The sequence below is a fragment of the Physeter macrocephalus genome, chromosome 11 (assembly GCF_002837175.3).
Source record: "Physeter macrocephalus isolate SW-GA chromosome 11, ASM283717v5, whole genome shotgun sequence".
In the NCBI taxonomy this organism is placed as follows: domain Eukaryota; kingdom Metazoa; phylum Chordata; class Mammalia; order Artiodactyla; family Physeteridae; genus Physeter; species Physeter macrocephalus.
The window spans coordinates 152146994-152166618 of NC_041224.1; the positions used below are offsets into that span (position 1 = coordinate 152146994).

The 19625-nt window shown below is 42.5% G+C and overlaps 1 protein-coding gene across 3 annotated transcripts in view; it reads left to right on the forward strand.

Moving 5' to 3' along the window:
- The window catches only part of SIPA1L1 (signal induced proliferation associated 1 like 1), a 390980-nt gene that overhangs the window by 307338 nt on the left and 64017 nt on the right, over positions 1-19625 (forward strand). For all 3 annotated transcript variants that reach the window (XM_055088568.1, XM_055088569.1, XM_055088570.1), the window contains one exon: positions 5992-6261. In XM_055088568.1, coding sequence (XP_054944543.1) covers positions 5992-6261 — 270 coding nt within the window. The remainder of the gene's footprint in view (positions 1-5991; positions 6262-19625) is intronic.

Consider the following 19625-nt stretch of genomic DNA (forward strand, 5'->3'; position numbering starts at 1 on the left):
GAGCTGATCTCCCTGTGCTATGCGGCTGCTTCCCACTAGCTATCTATCTTACATTTGGTGGTGTATATATGTCCATGCCACTCTCTCACTTTGTCCCACCTTACCCTTCCCCCTCCCCGTGTCCTCAAGTCCATTCTGTATGTCTGTGTCTTTATTCCTGTCCTGCCCCTAGGTTCTTCATAACCTTTTTTTTTTCTTAGATTCCATATAGAGTGTACAGTATTTGTTTTTCTCTTTCTGACTTACTTCGCTCTTTATGACAGACTCTGGGTCCATCCACCTCACTACGAATAACTCAATTTTGTTTCTTTTTATGGCTGAGTAATATTCCATTGTATTTATGTGCCGTATCTTCTTTATCCATTCACCTGTCGATGGACACTTAGGTTGCTTCCATGTCCTGGCTATTGTAAATAGAGCTGCAATGAACACTGTGGTACATGACTCTTTTTTTTTTAAATTAATTTATTTATATTTATTTTTGCTGTGTTGGGTCTTCGTTTCTGTGCGAGGGCTTTCTCTAGTTGCGGCGAGCGGGGGCCACTCTTCATCGTGGTGCACGGGCCTCTCACTGTTGCGGCCTCTCCTGTTGCGGAGCACAGGCAGGCTCTAGACGCACAGGCTCAGTAGTTGTGGCTCACGGGCTTAGTTGCTCCGTGGCATGTGGGATCTTCCCAGACCAGGGCTCGAACCCATGTCCCCTGCATTGGCAGTCAGATTCTTAATCAGTGCGCCACCAGGGAAGCCCCATGACTCTTTTTGAATTATAGTTTTCTCAGGGTATGTGCCCAGTAGTGGGATTTCTGTGTCGTATGGTAGTTCTATTTTTAGTTTTTTGAGGAACCTCCATACTGTTCTCCATAGTGGCTGTATCAATTTACATGCCCACCAACAGTGCAAGAGGGTTCCCTTTTCTCCACACCCTCTCCAGCATTTATTGTTTGTAGATTTTTTGATGATGGCCATTCTGACTTGTGTGAAGTGATACCTCATTGTAGTTTTGATTTGCATTTCTCTAATGATTAGTGATGTTGAGCATTCTTTCATGTGTTTGTTGGTAATCTGTATACCTTCTTTGGAGAAATGTCTACTTAGGTCTTTTGCCCATTTTTGGATTAGGTTGTTTGTTTTTTTGATATTGAGCTGCATGATCTGCTTATAAGTGAAAAAGCCAGTTTAACAACAACAAATGGGGCTTTAGTAACACCTGTTAAATCAAGCTCTTTTCCCTATTCGCAGGACATAAGCAGACTCTCTATGAATTGTCTCCAAAGGCAACTGTTTTAAAGCGAAGAGGGGACAGGGAAAGTAAAGCAAAATTCGTGAGCCCCTGCTGTGTACTGGGCTTTAAAAAAAATCTTCATGGCAGCCTCATTTCCATTGAAACAACAAGGAGAATGAGGGTTAGAGAGGTTTAACAGCTGCCTAGAGAGTGAATAGGGCCAACTAGGATGACAGCATGATGAGAGCAGTCTTGGCAGAAATAAGTTTGGGATTTGGCTGCAGACGTCACCAGAAGGCTTCCCCCAGGGAGTAAGATGTTGCACTGCAGGAGGGACCCCCACCCCCTCCATCGCCAATCAGAGTGTATGACCAGGTGTATGTCTTGGTGTCTGTGACCTCTGACTCTTGAGCAATCATTCTCTCGGCAAAATTAGAAGTACCCAGATAGCAGATTCAGTTGTGATGCTCTGAATGGTATCGCATGGGAGTGGCAGGCCATCATTCTGTTGAGGGCCACCAGCCTATGGGTTTGTTTTTTTAATTGAAGTATAGTTAATTTACATTGTTGTGTTAATTTCAGGTGTACAGCACAGTGATCCAGTTATGTGTTTACATATATGTGTATATATTCTTTTTCAGTTTCTTTTCCCTTATAGGTTATTACAAAATATTGAATGTAGCTCCCTAAAGAAAGCAATCAAGGGCCATTCAAGGGGAAGAGTTAAAAACGCATTACCTAAAAGGACCAGATTACCTTTTAAGTAAGAATGGGTTGCAAAGTTTTTTCTTCATTTTAAAAAACAATTATTTCAAAGTGCAAAAGCATCCTGCTTTAGAGCTAGAAGGGCTTTGAGAAATCATCTGGTTCAAGTCTCTCATTTTTTTTAGATGAGGAACTTTGGTTCAAAGAGGTTAAGTTTTTTTTTTTTTCCAAGCCAAAGTCACATGAATGATTAGGGACACAGCTGTCCCCAGACATCCATCTTTTCTGATTCAGGAGTCCAGGTGTTGTGATGTTTTGTTCAATATACCGCTCGGCTGATTTTTCTATCTGTATTTCTTAGTGTCTTAGGAATAATTTCTTTAATAAGAAATTAAAGGAAAAAGTTAGAATGAAAAGAGTGAAAAAGAGAAAGAAGATGGAGTGACTTTTCAATTAAGTTGTGGTTTCAGCTTGTCACCCTGTGTCACTTTTAGCACCGAAATTTTAATTCCTTTTGACCATAGCTCTTTAAGAATTGTTGACATTTTGTCATAGTCCTTGCCCGAATGAAATGCAATAGTCAGTATAAGATGAAGTTTGGGAACCTGGAGTAGAAATGTTCTTTAGTTAGTGACTAAAATAAGACTACTCTATAAGTAGACTTTTTCTGTGGGTTCAAATCCTGGCTCTGCCACTTCTTCTTGACTGTGTAGTCTTTGCAAATTAATCTCTCTAGGCCTCTATTTCCCCATCTGATAAATGGGGATAATGATACTTGTACTTCAGAGAGTTGGTGTAGGGCAGCCAGATTAGTGCTGGCCCATCGTGAGCTCTAGGTGCCTGAGTTTTTGTTGTTCAACACCAGACTTGACTTGGAGTAATACAATATAAATCCTTTTATGAACTTCCATGCAAGTCATTAAAAGCCAGCATTTATCTTTGTTCTTCAGTGTACTGTGCACTTCTGGATTCCATGCATCATTCTCATAGGGATAAGTAAGGGAGCAGAAGCTAGTGGTGTGTTCCCCCTCCCCACCCCCACCCCCAGAGAAGGCAGGGTAGAAGCGGCGGGATGGCAAAGGTTCAGCACTGTGGAATCTTTGCTTTTCATTCTCTGTAAATGAATCTTCTCTTCCTGCTTTGGCCTTATCATACTTCATTCTATGATTATGGAATATGCAGAAGGTCTCTAATAATATGCTAAGGGTGGTGGGGATGAAATATAGACTAGAGAGAAGACAAAATCTTTGGCTAATAGGATCTTTTAACCAGTTTTAGTATTAAACATTATGCAGCTTAAAAGACTCTTTCAAAGAGTGCTTGAACTAGAAGAAAGTTTAGTAATTATCAATTACAAGTCTTTCATTTTACAAAGAAACTAAGGCTCCAAAGCTGATATTGTCTATTTGATATTACATTATTATTGTTTCTATTTTAATTATTTACAAATTCTCTACCCTGATGCAGTATGGGCTTGAATCAGCCTATGGAGGTACAGAATTAAAATTCAATGAGGGAATCTCTGTGTATGTGTGGTAGGGAAATGGGGAATGGGGGGAAGTAAATGGAAAATGTAGCCAAGGGGGAAATTTTTGAAAAGTTAATGCCCTGGAATACATGATAAAGGTCTGTACATGTTCTGTACATGTGGTTGGTTCCTAGCAGCCAAGAGAAAGGGACATGGATGATATGATCCACTGAGTTTACAAGTTAAACAGACCATTGCTGAGGAGAAGCAAAGCTAGTGCTGATTTTGAGGTAGAAAGAAATTTTTTCATGCATTTTTATAAATTTTTATTAATATTCTTTTGGCAAGCTACAACATTCTTGCATTTTGCATTCTTGCAACATTCTTGTATTTCCAGATCCAGAGCTCTAGATACTGCATGATCAGAAATGAAAGACTTCAGATATACTGCAGTAACACCTGTGTTAACAACCAAAAAAGTATGGTAATGGCATATTTTTGTCAGAAATATTGGTTCAAAGCTAGAAATTATATCAAGGCCTAAGGTGATAATCCTTCATTTCAGAGAAAAGCGTTTATTATATAAGAAGTCAATAACTGCTGAAACTAATGTCAAGTAGGCCATACAGTGTTTTGCGAACTGCAGATCGTAATTCTTAAGTAGATCACGAAATCAGTTTAGGAGGTTGTACCCAATGTATTTTTTTAATGAAAGGATTAACACAGAATATAGCAGAATGGAAGCTGACAGAGGAAGGGTGTATGTGTGTGTGTATTTGTGGTTGTGCTGTATCACAGTGTAAAACGTACTTGTCACCAGGATTGTGGTCCAAAACATTTGAAAGCCATTGTCATCAAACCATTAAAAGGGGCACAGCAGCATCTTGGGCATAGGGTCAGATTAAGGTTGACCTAGGCTTTTGAGGAGTCGGAGGGAGAGGTTAAGGAAACTCCAAGCAGAGGTGCCCATTGGAGACTTGGGCTAAGACTGAGGAGGGCAAGGACCCCAGCAAATGCACATGCTCCAAAAGCAGCACTTTTCAAAACTTGTGGCTGTCATGGAGATGTGGGAGAGGACGCATGGTGGGGTACATTTAAAATGTCATGAGTCATACCCTGAGATACACGGACAAGGTCATAGAGGGGGGGCCCGTTCCATTGTGTTCATTCTCCCACCAACATAAGCACCTTCCCCAAATCAAGACCAGGCCTTCAGCTGGATGCCCTTTGGACCTACACTGTCCCGTACAGGAGCCATGAGTCACCTGTGGCTACAGAGCCATTGTAACTTGGCTGGTCCCAAGTGAGACGTGCTCTAAGTATAAAATACACTCGAAATTTACAAGAATGTAAAATGTCTCGTAAATTTTTTAATACTGATTTATTGATTACATGTTGAAATGATAGCATTTTGGATATATTGAGTTAAATAAAATGTATTATTAATTTCACCTGTTCCGTTTTATTTTTGTAGTATGGCTGCTAGACATTTAAAACTTACATACATGGCTCCTATTTGTGGCTTATATTGCATTTCTGTTGGGCAGCACTGGTCTGGACTCTCCTTATGCTATCTCTAAAGTACCTCTTAAAGGACTATTTCGTAATTACTCTTAATCTTTTCTTTCCAGATCTTCCCACCCGCTTCTCAATCTTTGAAATGTCTTTAAGAAAGAAAGTCATTTTTTCTCTTAGTGATGAAACTCAAATGCACAGTTTGAGTTAATGTTTTAGTGGGGGTAGGTTTTTTCAGTAATTTTTCTATCAATCAAGTCAATAATTGGTCGAACCTTCCTTGGTTGTTTGGGTAAAGGTAATGGAAAGTGGGTTCCTCGTTTCCTAAGTTTGGGGAGATGGAATGATGGCACAAAAAGAGGGTAAAGTGATGGAAGACATTTGTGCCTGCCATTAATTTCACTCAGACTGCTGCCTGGGGACAGTGCTGCTATGGGAGATTTCTAGCTTTCAAGGGGAAAAAAGAGGCCTGATTTCAGATTATGCTTTGTTCCCTGGTGATTTGATAATTGCTGATTTCAATAACTGGCTTTTTTTTCCCTCCTCCTGAGCTAAACTTGGCTCTCAGTTTGGATTTCAAGAATTCTCCCCACTTATTTTTGACTATCGGTATCCCGACGAATTCAAAACTATATACCCTTTTAGATCCTTAATCATAAGGGAAGGATCTAAAGCTTCCCTTACGATTAAGGATATAAAGCTGACTCTTCCTCCGAGGCCCCATCTTAGGGGTCTGTTCCCACCATGCTGTCTGGGCACCCTCCCTCCTCAGGTCTCAGTGCTGACTCTGCCCCCTACTCCACCCCCCATCCCCACCAGGGTGACCATAGGTCTCACTGAATTTTCAAGACTCCATATCTCAGACTCAACATTTAGGATTGAGCAAAGGAAAATACTAGTATAATACTTCCTGGGATTCTGGTTTTTGAAAGGAAAATAATTATAGGCCTAATGATTGAAAGATGGTTTGAAACTGAGAATGAAGTGTTTGATGCATTTTAACTGTTAATGAGAATCAGTGTGGTTCCACCAACAAGAAAAAGCAATATTGATTTTTCTTCTCTCTGTGCCCTCCCCCTAGGAGTTGCTCTGAGACCTACCGCATGCCAGTGATGGAGTACAAAATGAACGAAGGGGTTTCCTACGAATTCAAGTTTCCCTTTCGAAATAATAACAAGTGGCAGAGGAATGCCAACAAGGGGCCTCATTCACCTCAAGTCCCATCCCAGGTGCAGAGTCCCATGACCTCGAGGCTGAATGCCGGGAAAGGAGACGGGAAGATGCCTCCTCCAGAAAGAGCCGCCAACATTCCTCGAAGCATCTCCAGTGACGGGCGCCCACTGGAGAGGCGGTGAGTGTGCCTCCCAAGCTTTTCTCTAAATCTCTGCCCCAAATTTAAATAGCACCAGGCCCATAAGCACTAGCTTTAGGTCTTCCCATATTTTACTAGAAATCAAAACTTAAAACTGAGATGCATGCACTAGTGGTTTTCAAATCATGGCAGCATTCCAAAGCCATCAGGATAAGTGAAGATGTATTCCAGCAAAGCATTCAGCTCTGTACAATGGTATTTGGGCTTTGCTCTTTCATTTTCATGTGATATCAACAGAAATCATCACGGCACGCTCAGTAGCCATATGAACTAGAACTTGGCAGACTCTTTGAGGTGACATTGACCGTATCATCATCTTTGACAGTCTTTGTCTTTTGGAGATGAGTGATACAACAGTGGCAAGAGAATGCAGGTTTTTGGTTGAGTGTCTGTGTTTGTGTCACTTTGTTAATAAAGAGTTGTGAGAAGGGAAAGCCACTAGTATAGCACAAACATATTTTTCCACTGCTCTGAATGTAAAAGAAAATAATGGGTATGTTAAAACACTCAGTTCTGAGTAAAGTAAGCGAAAGGAGAGGGATTGAGGTATCCCAGAAAGTAACAAAACGAGGTTTGCTGTTAAATTGAAAGTCACAGTGGATTCCCTCACAGGTGATAACTGGTGAACTCTTCCTTAACCAGGATGCCCTAGCACTTTTGTCTCAAATTCACTGTAAGATGCAGCACTGTGAACTAAGAACCTTGGCCAAAAATTGAACTCGATAAAGTACTCTTAAAATGTGAATACAAATGGACTACATAATTTTAAATCATTGCACTATAAATTCAGTTACCCCAAATTACCTAGGCTAATGAAGGAGACGGTTTAACTCAATAACCTGCTGGTGCCCTCCTAGAAGAAGCCAACTTCTTTCTGTCCATGCACTGTCCTTTCCCCATCACTGTGCTTGTCTTGATCACATCTCTGAGTGTTTTTGTGGCCCCCGCACTGCAGAAGGATCAGGAACCCTCAGAACTGGTGGGGAGAAGTCTCTGTTCCAGGAGCTGCTATGGGTAGAAAGAAGGTCTCTGGAGCAAAAATGTGAGCCTGACTCATCTGATCAGGAACCAAGTCCAGCAAGAACAGGGCACCAAGGAAAACAGATCCCAGCTCTGCTTCAAGAGTCATTGGTTCAAGTTGAGAGCAGAAAGTTGGAGATTTTAAAAACCACACAATTATGTCTTTTATCTTAAAAGACATAAAACATTGTCACTTAACTATTTCAGAAATATGAGAATACCATGTAGAAATAGTTTAATCACAACAGACAACCAAAAAAAAACCTAGTTGTCTTTCTAAAATTCCTCATGTAATACTGGGGATTTATTTACAGAGCCTTGCTATTTATCTCAATAACGGATTCCTCTCCCAAAGTGGCTGCATTCCCATCTGGACTCCTCTTGCTTTCATTATTTTCGAGAAGGAGAAACATCCAAGTGGTCGCTGAATAAATTCTTTGTTCTGCACATTCCAAACTTGGCTCCCTCTGAGGTGTGTGTTAACTGGAATTCATGATTTGGCCCACATTTGGAAGGATGAACCTAGGAAACTATTGTTTAGAGAAGGACCTTTTGTTCCTCTCAATGCTATTTTTTTTCTCTCCAGGACAGTCATCAGGCTTTTATGAGTGAAACTGGATTTGTGTTATTTTCTTCATACAATAGTCCCTATAATAAAATAGCAGAGGGCTTCCCTGGTGGCGCAGTGGTTGAGAGTCTGCCTGCCGATGCAGGGGACATGGGTTCATGCCCCGGTCCGGTAAGATCCCACATGCCGCAGAGCGGCTGGGCCCGTGAGCCATGGCCGCTGAGCCTGCGCATCCAGAGCCTGTGCTCCACAACGGGAGGGGCCACAACAGTGAGAGACCCGCGTACCGCAAAAAAAAATAAAAAATAAAATAAAATAAAATAGCAGAATATATTTTGATTCCACGTTGAATTTAATTTCTGCAACAGAAACTAAAGCTTATTGCTGAACATACTGACCTCTGAAAGTGAAAATATTTTTTGTAGCTAATTATCCTCTTATGATGCAAGCAACTTTTAGTGCTAAAGAAGGCATCAACTCCATTTTTTCCAGATGGAGATCTTTGAGTTCTGGAGGTTCTTTTTGTGGGTACTTGTGTCTGCCTTTCATCGTAGCTCCACCCAGAGGAAAGGGAATCATCTGCGTGCTCTCTCTATAAGACTAATAATAGCCCTGTGGCTCTCCAAGCTATAAGATGAAAGTGACAGAAGTGAGGCTGCCAATGGTTTTTTAACCTCTACTCACTTCCCTCTAAGGCTTCTTAGTTTCAGATATCCTTGAGGACATTGGACTGGGATTTAAGATCTTATGACGGAGGGCTTGTAAAATCTGAGCTTTACATTTTCAGTTTATTTGTCTCCTCTTCATTTTGAAAGGTGTGGTAATTAGACGGCTATTCTTTCATGAAAATTTAAGAGTTCGCTGTCCTATCCCATCATTCTTAACTTTTAATAAAGCAATATTTCTTAGTTAAGTTTCAACTTCGAGTCATAAATAGAAGGTACTATTTGAGAAACTTTGTATTGCTACTGTTTGCAGAATATTTGAGTATAGAATAGACTTGTGACCTTCATTGGGAATACTTCCAGATTCCTCAGATTCATACAGTGTACCTGGGAATATAATTTCCTCCATGAAACGTAGTAAAATATAACTTAAAAAATTTAAGCATTCCCTTCATAGTCTTACTGAGAACAAACCACCTTACTGTGATGTGGAAGTGAGGCCCCTGGCCGGGTGCACCTCCTCCATCTGACTCTCCCCTTCATACCAGCCCTGCCCTGGGCGCCATTTGCATTTGTACCTGGGCCATCTAGAGAGTGTGCTATGGACCATTCAGATGAATCACAAATAGTCAAAACAAATGCCCAGGTCTGCCATTCCTTGAATCTTGCCTTACCAATAGTGGCATGAACCTGATACTGAGGCTAAAGGATAGTCCCTCGGTATCCACGAAGATTGTTTCCAGAGCCCTCCATGGATACCAAAATCTGCACCTGCTCAAGTCCCGTAGTTGACCCTCACGTCCTCGGATTCAACCAACTGCAGATCGTAAACATAGTAGTGTATGTATTGAAAAAATCCCCGTAGAAGTGAACCCACACAGTTCAAACCCATGTTGTTCAAGGGCCAGCTGTATTGCCTTTACATGGTTGGTTTGTTCCATTTGTTTTTCTCCTCCAGGTTAGGCAAGTTGTGTTTAACTGTAGAGAAACCAGCTGTATTTAAGCTTAAGTTAGCAGCCACCTCAAGCCTACTCTGCACGTGCTACACAAATCTGCCTACTTCATTCGCCATGGTTGGACCCAGCACGGTTCATTTTAGATGAAAACTGAATATACTGCTTGTAGAAGCATAGATTTTCTTAAATTGTGCGCAAGATCCCAGAGTTAAAGGCCATTAGAAATAATTTTTTTTTAAAATACTTGTGGAACAGATTATCCTTTTTCCTTTAGTAGCAAGGTCACGATTTTTGACATACTTAAAGGTATTGGTATTTGGAGTTTCTAACAAGAATTATTTCACTGAATTGTGCTCTCTATACATTGTTAAGAGAAACTGATGCAGTAAGAACAGATGACGCATTTGCCATCTAAGTAGAAAAAAGTCTGATTTGATTGGGTTTAAATACAGGAGCTTTATGCTCTCTAGGTGGCCTTTCAAGTACAGAATTTTATGGTATTTGTGGGAGTAGTTCTTAATGACAGAATTAATATTTAACAAAAATAGGTAATATGATGCAATCGCTCTTCTGGCCTCAAATTTATCTAGAGTTTAAGGGTAGGACTGAAATAAAAATAGCTGGCTAGGGCTTCCCTGGTGGTGCATTGGTTAAGAATCTACCTGCCAATGCAGGAGGGGACACGGGTTTGAGCCCCGGTCCAGGAAGATCCCACATGCCGTGGAGCAACTAAGCCCATGTGCCACAACTACTGAGCCTGTGCTCTAGAGCCCACAAGCCACAACTACTGAACGACTGAGCCCGCGTACCAGAGCCCATGCTATGCAACAAAAAAAGCCACTACAATGAGAAGCCCACACATCGCCCCCACTTGCCACAACTAGAGAAAGCCTGTGCACGGCAATGAAGACCCAACACATAAATAAATAAATAAATAAATAAATAAATAAATAAATAAATAAATAAATGGCTATAGTACATTGAACTTAACACATTACTGTGTTTAAACATGATGTGGGATCAGTAATAAAACCCTGATCTGGGTTAATATGTTCAGAAAAGCTTAACTATTTCAGAGGCTTTGCATAAGCAGCAGGCATGTTGGCACACAAAGGCATTTTCCTTTCTCTTTTTTGTAGATGAAGTATTTCCAGGCTTTGTATAAATATTTAATGTTGGATCTTACTGAACCATTGATACTTTTGCATTTTACCTGGATACCATACTATTCCCCTTTCCCTGCTGTATTTGGCGCTCAGCAGCTGGATGGAGTGTTGGTTCCTTTACGGAGTTACATGAAGATTGTGCTGGAGGATACTGTTGAAACAAACTAAAAGAGTTCTTCTCTCAGCATAATTAGTCGCATGTCTATTCTTTTTTTTTGTGGGGGTGGTGCTGTGCCGTGTTGCATGCAGGATCTTTTAACCACTGAACTTCCAGGGAAGTCCCTCAGTCTTTATTTTCAAGGAAATGTTTTCTAGGTTTATTTCGAACAGCTTCTGTGTTAATAATCCTCACGGTGTCATTTTCTGTTTTCAGACAAAGCCAGCACGCATTTATTCTTTACTCTTCCTTTGTTTGGAATATTAGCTGTGGCTAGAAGTTGCGTGACTTGTTCTTTCAAATACTGCCCTCCTGGATCATAGTTGTTTGAGTTGACATGAGGACCTTGACTCATGGAATTCTTGAGTTTCACTGGGGTTGCTCAGGCTGCATCCCCATTGACTGCTGTATTTCCAGAGCCACTGGATGTTGTGGGCTTCGGCGTATCCGATACCATTTGTCATTCCCTCCTCCTTCAAACTCCTCTTCCTTGTCTTCCAAAACTTTCCTCCTGATTTTTTTTTTTTTTTTGGTCAGTTCTTTGCATTTGTCTAATCCCCCCCAAATGCTGTGTCCCCTATGACTCCTTCCTCATTTTTCTTTTAATCCCCTGCTGTGCAATATCTCTGAATAGTTTATTTGTTTTAGTAACCTCAGCCATCATCTGTATGTGGGCAGTTCCTGGATAGTACACATTTGGTCTTGACCTCTTCTTTACTTTTCGTATTCATATGCCCGTCTCCCTACTGAATATCTGCACTTGAATGTCACACCAGTGTCCCAGACTCACCAGTCCAAACTGACTTCAGCCATACTCCTGCCCGTCCTCCACCTCTTCCTTCTCACGTGTTACCCATCTTGGTGAAGGGCTTTGCATTCTGCCCAACTAGCCAGAGCAGAGCTAGAATTCATAATCACCCTCATCCCCATCTCCACACCCATTTAGTTATCAAGTTCGACCCTTCAGGTGGAGTCCCTCATGTAAGCATCCTCCTTGTCATTGCCTTAGGGGCTCTTGTTTCACGCTAAGATTTTTCTGGCCAGAACAGCCTCCCACTTTCTCCCTGTCCGCGCTGCATATGCACGGGATGGCCTATAACACAAAGGGCATTGCTCCTCAGGCCCTGCCTTTCATCTTAGCCTTCTGCACGGCCTTTTTTTTTGTGGGGGTGGTGCTGTGCCGTGTTGCATGCAGGATCTTTTAACCACTGAACTTCCAGGGAAGTCCCTCAGTCTTTATTTTCAAGGAAATGTTTTCTAGGTTTATTTCGAACAGCTTCTGTGTTAATAATCCTCACGGTGTCATTTTCTGTTTTCAGACAAAGCCAGCACGCATTTATTCTTTACTCTTCCTTTGTTTGGAATATTAGCTGTGGCTAGAAGTTGCGTGACTTGTTCTTTCAAATACTGCCCTCCTGGATCATAGTTGTTTGAGTTGACATGAGGACCTTGACTCATGGAATTCTTGAGTTTCACTGGGGTTGCTCAGGCTGCATCCCCATTGACTGCTGTATTTCCAGAGCCACTGGATGTTGTGGGCTTCGGCGTATCCGATACCATTTGTCATTCCCTCCTCCTTCAAACTCCTCTTCCTTGTCTTCCAAAACTTTCCTCCTGATTTTTTTTTTTTTTTTGGTCAGTTCTTTGCATTTGTCTAATCCCCCCCAAATGCTGTGTCCCCTATGACTCCTTCCTCATTTTTCTTTTAATCCCCTGCTGTGCAATATCTCTGAATAGTTTATTTGTTTTAGTAACCTCAGCCATCATCTGTATGTGGGCAGTTCCTGGATAGTACACATTTGGTCTTGACCTCTTCTTTACTTTTCGTATTCATATGCCCGTCTCCCTACTGAATATCTGCACTTGAATGTCACACCAGTGTCCCAGACTCACCAGTCCAAACTGACTTCAGCCATACTCCTGCCCGTCCTCCACCTCTTCCTTCTCACGTGTTACCCATCTTGGTGAAGGGCTTTGCATTCTGCCCAACTAGCCAGAGCAGAGCTAGAATTCATAATCACCCTCATCCCCATCTCCACACCCATTTAGTTATCAAGTTCGACCCTTCAGGTGGAGTCCCTCATGTAAGCATCCTCCTTGTCATTGCCTTAGGGGCTCTTGTTTCACGCTAAGATTTTTCTGGCCAGAACAGCCTCCCACTTTCTCCCTGTCCGCGCTGCATATGCACGGGATGGCCTATAACACAAAGGGCATTGCTCCTCAGGCCCTGCCTTTCATCTTAGCCTTCTGCACGGCCTTCAGTATCAAGTCCACCTCCCGCTGTGGATTTACTGACTTGGCTTTGTCTTTCCCAGGCTCTAGGCTTGTAAGTGACTCTCTGCTGCCAGGTTTTCTCTTGATGACCTTTATACCTACAGCTCCGCTTGATCTGCCTTCTACCCCATCCTTCAGCAGCTTAACAACTGCTGGTATTTTAACACCAAGCCCAAGCCTCACCTTCTCTGAGACGTCTCCTTCCATCTCTGCCTTCATTGCCCATCCTGGGAATTTTCATATTGCTGCCTGTCTGCTTCTTTCACAGAATTTATTATACTTCATTTTAATCTTATTGGTCCATTTTTCCAATTTAAGGTAACCTGTCTTATTCATCATCGTATCCCAAGGACCAACCACTGATTCTGGCATTTTAATAGGCTTGCAGTGAATTTTTTTATAACTTCATTAGTTAAACCAGTAAGCAAAAAAACTTAAAGAAGTAGGAACAGAAGTAAATCAATTTGGGAGAAAATAAATCAGTTGGGGTTTTTTTTTCTTTTTTTTTTTTAACTTTTTTTTTTTTTACTGTTGTAAAATATACATAACATAAAACTTACCATTTGGGCCACTGTTCTGTGGCATTATGTACGTTTCCATCGTTGTGCAACCACCACCAACCTCCATCTCCAGAACTGAAACTCTGTGTCCATTAAACAATAACTCCCCCTCTCCCCAGCTCCTGGCTGTTACCATTCTACTTTCTGTCTCTGTGAATTTGACTATTCTTGGTACCTCACATAAGTAGAAACTTTATGTAAGTGGAATCATACAATATTTGTCCTTTTGTGACTAGTTTATTTCACGTCAGTGTAATGTATTCAAGGTTCATTCATGTTGTAGCATATGTCCAGTTTTTCTTCTTGCTTATTAGCTCCAGGTGCTATAACAAGATACCATAGATTCAGTGACTTAAACAATGGACGTTTACTTCTTACAGTTCTGGAGTCTGGGAGTTCCAAGATCAAGGTTCCAGGATGTGTGGTTCTTGGTGAGAACCCTCTTCCTGACTTGTAGAAAGGGCCTTCTTATTGTGTCCTCACACGGCAGAGAGCTCTGGTTTCTTCCTCCTCTTATAAGGGTGCTAATCCCATCATGGGGGCTCCACCCTTATGACTTTATCTTAACCTAATTACTTCCCAAAGGCCCCACCTCCTAATGTCATTACACTGGGGGTTAGGACTTCAAGATATGAATTTGGGGGTGGAAGGAGTCATTAAGTCCATAACCTTTCCCTTTTTTTAAGACTGAATAGTATTCCATTGTATGTATGTACTACATTTTGTTATCCATTCATCCATCAATGGACAGGTAAATCAGTTTATTTTTATAAAATTAAATGACACATAAAAGTGAAACATGCTATAATCCGATAAAGCCATAGAATTGAAGCTTAGATTTAAGTAGAATTCTTTGCTTTTTGTTGACTAAGTTTAGAATACTCGTATTTTAAAAGTATATTGTGGGTAAAACTGTCTAAAATTCAAAGTGAAAAGTGAGTTGTTCTTGATTGAATTTCCCCTAATTGGTTTCAGTTAGGTTGGAACTGAATTATGGCATTTTATTTGTCAGCCAAGTTAAGGTAGAAAAGCAGAGGGCTGTACTTGACTTAAACCCACCGAGCTCTTAAGCCTCCTTTTTCCCAACTCTTCAAAGGAGTGAGTGTTCTCTGGCATCTACGTTGGAGTCAGAGTTTAGATAATTTGCAAGTTCACGCTTTTAGATTAGAGAACAAAGGTGTTTCCTTTTTAAGCATTCAGGAAATGGGCACAGTGGCCTCAGCCTGGCACACCTCCCAGTTCCCTTTCTTTTATAAACTCTACAGTGAGCCAGGGAATGAGACCAGGGTTCTCCCATGTGGTCCCCAGCTTAGGCTCTTGAATTGCTTCATCGTTCCTTGGGCCTTGAAAGTAGCTGCTTTGCACTCCACCCAGGGAAATGTTCCAGGGGGCTCCTCCTTGCAGAGCCACCAGTGTTTTACTGTAACCCGCCCAGAAACTCCCAGATGTGCCAGGAGTGCAGGCTCTGCTGTCCAGGGGCCTTGAGTTGCATCCTGGCCCCACCCCTTGGCAGTGATGTGATGGTGGGAAGTTCCTGATCCCCTCTACACTTCAGCATCGCCGGTAATCAAACAGGCCACTAGCCCCACCTCTCAGAGTCAGCATGATGATTAACTAAGGTAATATAGTTACTCTGTGTTCAACCTGAGTTCTTAGGACAGGCCTGGCACACAGTGAGGCTTAGAAAATGGTAGTCCCTGTTTGTCTTTGATGTCATTTTGTAGATGATCTTCTACACACAGCTACATGGAAGTCAAAGAGAGCTAGTTGCAATTGGGTACTTAGGGGTAGAGCTGGCCAGACTGGACTGATGAGTCAGTTTGCAGCCTAATGCAGGTCACACATGTGGTGAGTCAGTGTGTTTCCAAGGAGCCAGCTGTGCTGTCTCCGGCGCCAGCGTCCTGGTTAACCCCAGTGAGATGAAGAGGCTGAGTTCAGGAGGGCTGCTGTGCTGGGAACAGTCATGGTGAGCAGGTGTAGGAAATACTGCAAAAACCATCCATTGAATTAGAATAGACTGAGAGGTGATCTTCTAGAAAGTGGTCGTGTTATGGGAAGAGAATGAGGTGGCAGCTGGGCACGTCGTTCTGCGTGTCAGTAAGGAGCTGTTCTCCTACGTGCCTCCAGCAGCAGGGTCTTGCCCTCTTAGCCCTTTTTTTAAGGGAGTGCTGCATTAGGACCACCCAGGGAGGCCTGGCCTGGTCCCACCTTATGGGAAGGGTCTAAAGGCCCACAGTGGCCCTGGGGCTTCCTCCAAAAGCACCCCCTTGTCCACCCCCAGACACCTGACATGGGGAAGGCCTTCCCAGAAGCCAGATCTACTATGGGTCCTGCTGTAGCCCTCCCCTCATGGAGAAGGCAACAGGAGTCTTAGGCCCTTTGCCTGATGAGGGCACATCAGCCGTATGGACACGTTTATCATTAGGAATTTAAATAATTCTCAGGGGTAAAAAAGGATATCCCGCTGCCTTATATTTGAAACCACTGACATTTTTCTTTAAGATTTGTTGATTGCACAACTCGTGTGAACATGTGAGAATGAGTGATAGTGAGACAGATGAGCTACCTAGACCCACCCCCACAGTCAGCAGTGTGAAGTCTCCCCATAAGCCTCTTGTTCAGAGCCCGGGACAGTGACTGGTCTGACCGAGGTCTACTTCCACCCATGGAACTCCCTCACTATGGTGACAGAGTGGCAGTCTGGGATCCACCTGTCATTGAAGTGCTTGCCGGGAAGAGTGGGTTTAGTCTCCTCTTTACCTGCAGGAACGATTGTTGTGAAATAATGAGATTGGCAGAGTGTCCTTGGGGGTGGTCAGCAGAGTTGAATTGATCTCTTCACCCGAGTGTGTATGTGTGTCTCTGGCCACTGGGCACTCGGTTGGTGACTTGTACCACCAGAGGGCTTGCTGGACACTGCTTCAGACCACATGAAGATGGCCCTGGACCAATTGCTCTGGACCCACCTCTTTAGGATCTGCAGGCTCCTTTTAAGGAGCAAGCACCAATATACAAGGAGGGATGGCAGGGGAGGTGTTTGACTCATACACTGCGGCCCTGCTAGCAAGTTCACTGCTGTCTCTCCACCAGTCCCCACTCCGGGGTAGAATCGGAATCCAGCCTGATTAAATAGCCTAGAGTCTCCCAATCTCTGGCTTTTTGTTTGACTCTTCTAGTTTCCCATTATATTTAGAAAATGACAAATGACGATGGCAGCTAAATGGCACATACACCAGGCTCTCTTCAGAGCCCCTTATGTGAGTTTTCTCAGTTAATCCGCCCAACAGCCCAGTAAGTTGGTGGCTCTTTCCCCCTTTTACAGATAAGGATGCCCAGGGATTGAGAGATGAAATCATTTGTGCGGAGTCCTGGCTGGTTAGTGGTGGAGCTGAAATTAGCACCAAGGCCACCAGACTGTGGAACCCCTACCTTAGCCACCATGCTGCAGGGATGAATCCTACCACCATATATAGATGGTGCTCAAGAAATACTTGCCAGATGAACGCATGCATATTTGTATGCTAAGGGGGCCCAGCCACGTGTACTGCAATCAGCAGTAGGCCAGCTTCAGGTGTGTAGCCTGTGTAGCTGCACAGGGCCACACGCTTAGCAGGGTTCAGCGTTCCGCTTGAAATTTGTAAATACGTTTGAACAAGGAGACCCAGAGTTTCATGTTGCACTGAGTCCCACAAATGATGTAGCTGGTCCTGTCTGCAATCCATTTTTATGTTCTGTTCTGTAGAGTCACCCTTAGATATAAAATTGACTCTTCTCAAGAGGCACCCATGATGTGTGCCGGGCTGTGAACCTCCAACAGCTTGCCAGCAGCTGGGAGATGATGATTTGTTATCTTGGTGTGATGAGTTGCTGTATTTCCCTAACTATGTAAGAGTTATTCTTTGTTGTAAATTGATCCTGTCACGGGAGGTTCATCAGAACAGGACTTCCGTGGTCCATTTGGAATAGCTGATAGGGATTGTATGGTCAGAAAGCCAGGAATGGCTCTGGTTCACAAAGTCAGGAAGAGATGAAACCACAGGGGGGTGGGGTGATTGAATTTGAATACAACTTGTTCAAACTCTAGTCTGGATACAGCACCCGAATGACATTACCTTGAGTAATTTTAGAGAATTTTTTTAAAACAGTTCTGGAAGAATCCTGGTTGATAGGCATTGCTAAAAACAGACTTTGACTGGATCCTATTCCCTGGGTGAATAGTGTTTTAATTGCTAAGTTGTGGTAAAATGTTGTGCTTAATTATGGACTCGGATATCTCATCCGTCAGTCATCGCTGCTATTTGAAATCCTCTCTGTTGTTCTTGCCGTCATTCCGCTGTCTGCACTTGAGTTACAGAGGGCCTTATCTCCTTGGACACATCCAAGCAGTGCTGTCACTTCGGAATAAAAAGCAGGAAACAGAGGCATAATTAAACCCATACATAAATACTCAGGAAAGAAAAATTTAGCATCAATTACTCAGATACTGAGAGTTCCTCATCCATAAATTGATGTCGCAGTCTCAAGAGATCAATTTAATAAGAGTCTATCAATGTTAACATCGTATGTGTAGTTCTGTGAGTTGAGTCGGGAAGGGTATGGTGGGGGAGCAGGGGTTATTTTATTAGAAATCTGGGGGTTTTTTGGCGCTTCTCTTCTCTCTTTTATCCTGACGTGAGGAGGCTTCTGGAAAAAGGAAGAACTGATATTGATCTTGGACCATCTCTTCCTAATCCATCCCATTCAACTCTTTGTTTTCATTGCAGTGAAATGTGCTGCATATAAATGGAAAGCTGACGTTGAGTGCAGTCCTGCAGACTGTGGGAGTATTGTCTGTCGAGCCGATGATCATGACTTTTTCAATTGCTGCATATTCTTCGTACAGTCCAGAAGCCCTGGTGTTTTATTTCTGCAGAGGGAAGTCATAGCCCTAGAGAACATTTAAGATCGGTTACTTTAAAAAACATTTAGTTATTTCTCAGTTCAACTGATAAAAATGGAGGGAAGAGAATCTACTGAAATCAAGGCTAAAAGATTTTTTAGACATTTCCTTTCTGACAGTGACCATAGCATTCTTGAAGGAGATTATTTCTTATACTCCACAGAATCGAAAGATCTCACAGCGAGTGAAAGATGTATTCATCTTAGTCCTCTAAACCTATTTGGGCATTAACATCCAGATGCCTGGGCTCATTAAGACTGAGAGAAAGTAGAAAGATCTGGGTTTATCTCAAAAGAGAAGAAAAAGACTTGTGATCCACTAAGGTAGAGTAGGGGGGAGGTCAGAGATTCAAGAGGTTAGCATGCTGGCTTCCCATGTGAACCAACGCGGGGGTTATTCTTTTTCAAAGTGGCAAGACAGCAACCAGCCCAACTTCCAGAAATGATCAGCCGCAGCCTCTGGCAGAAGTAGACAGCCAGTGCCAGGCAGGTGGGTAGGGCACCTTCCACTCCCTGACTAGATCTGTTCTCAAATAATATTTGTGAGATGGTATCAAATTCAGAGTATTTGGAAAGAATAGTAAGTCATCAGAATAAGGGCTAATTCTGAATTTTTTTGGCCTACCCTACATACATCTAGAGTCATAAAAACATTTGGGTGGCATTTCCATCAGTTGCTCTATGTGTGTTCTGTGTGTGTGGACAGCCTGAAAACAAAGCCACTATTGAGTTATATAAATTCAGAAAAGGCATTGGAATGAAGGCTGGCCTTCTGGAAATGCTATTTTTTCACTTTGGGATAACTCCAGCAACCAAATAGAATTTTTTCTGATACATTTGCCAAATAAAAGAGCTGAGGTTGAGAACTAGGATGAGATTTTTAGCTTAATGTACGTTTTGGAGAGCAGGGTAAGGAAAGCAAGCTCTAAATATAAATACAAAAGTTACATCTTTTTTTTTTTTTTTTTTTTTTTTTTGCGGTACGGGGCCTCTCACTGTTGTGGCCTCTCCCGTTGCGGAGCACAGGCTCCGGACGCGC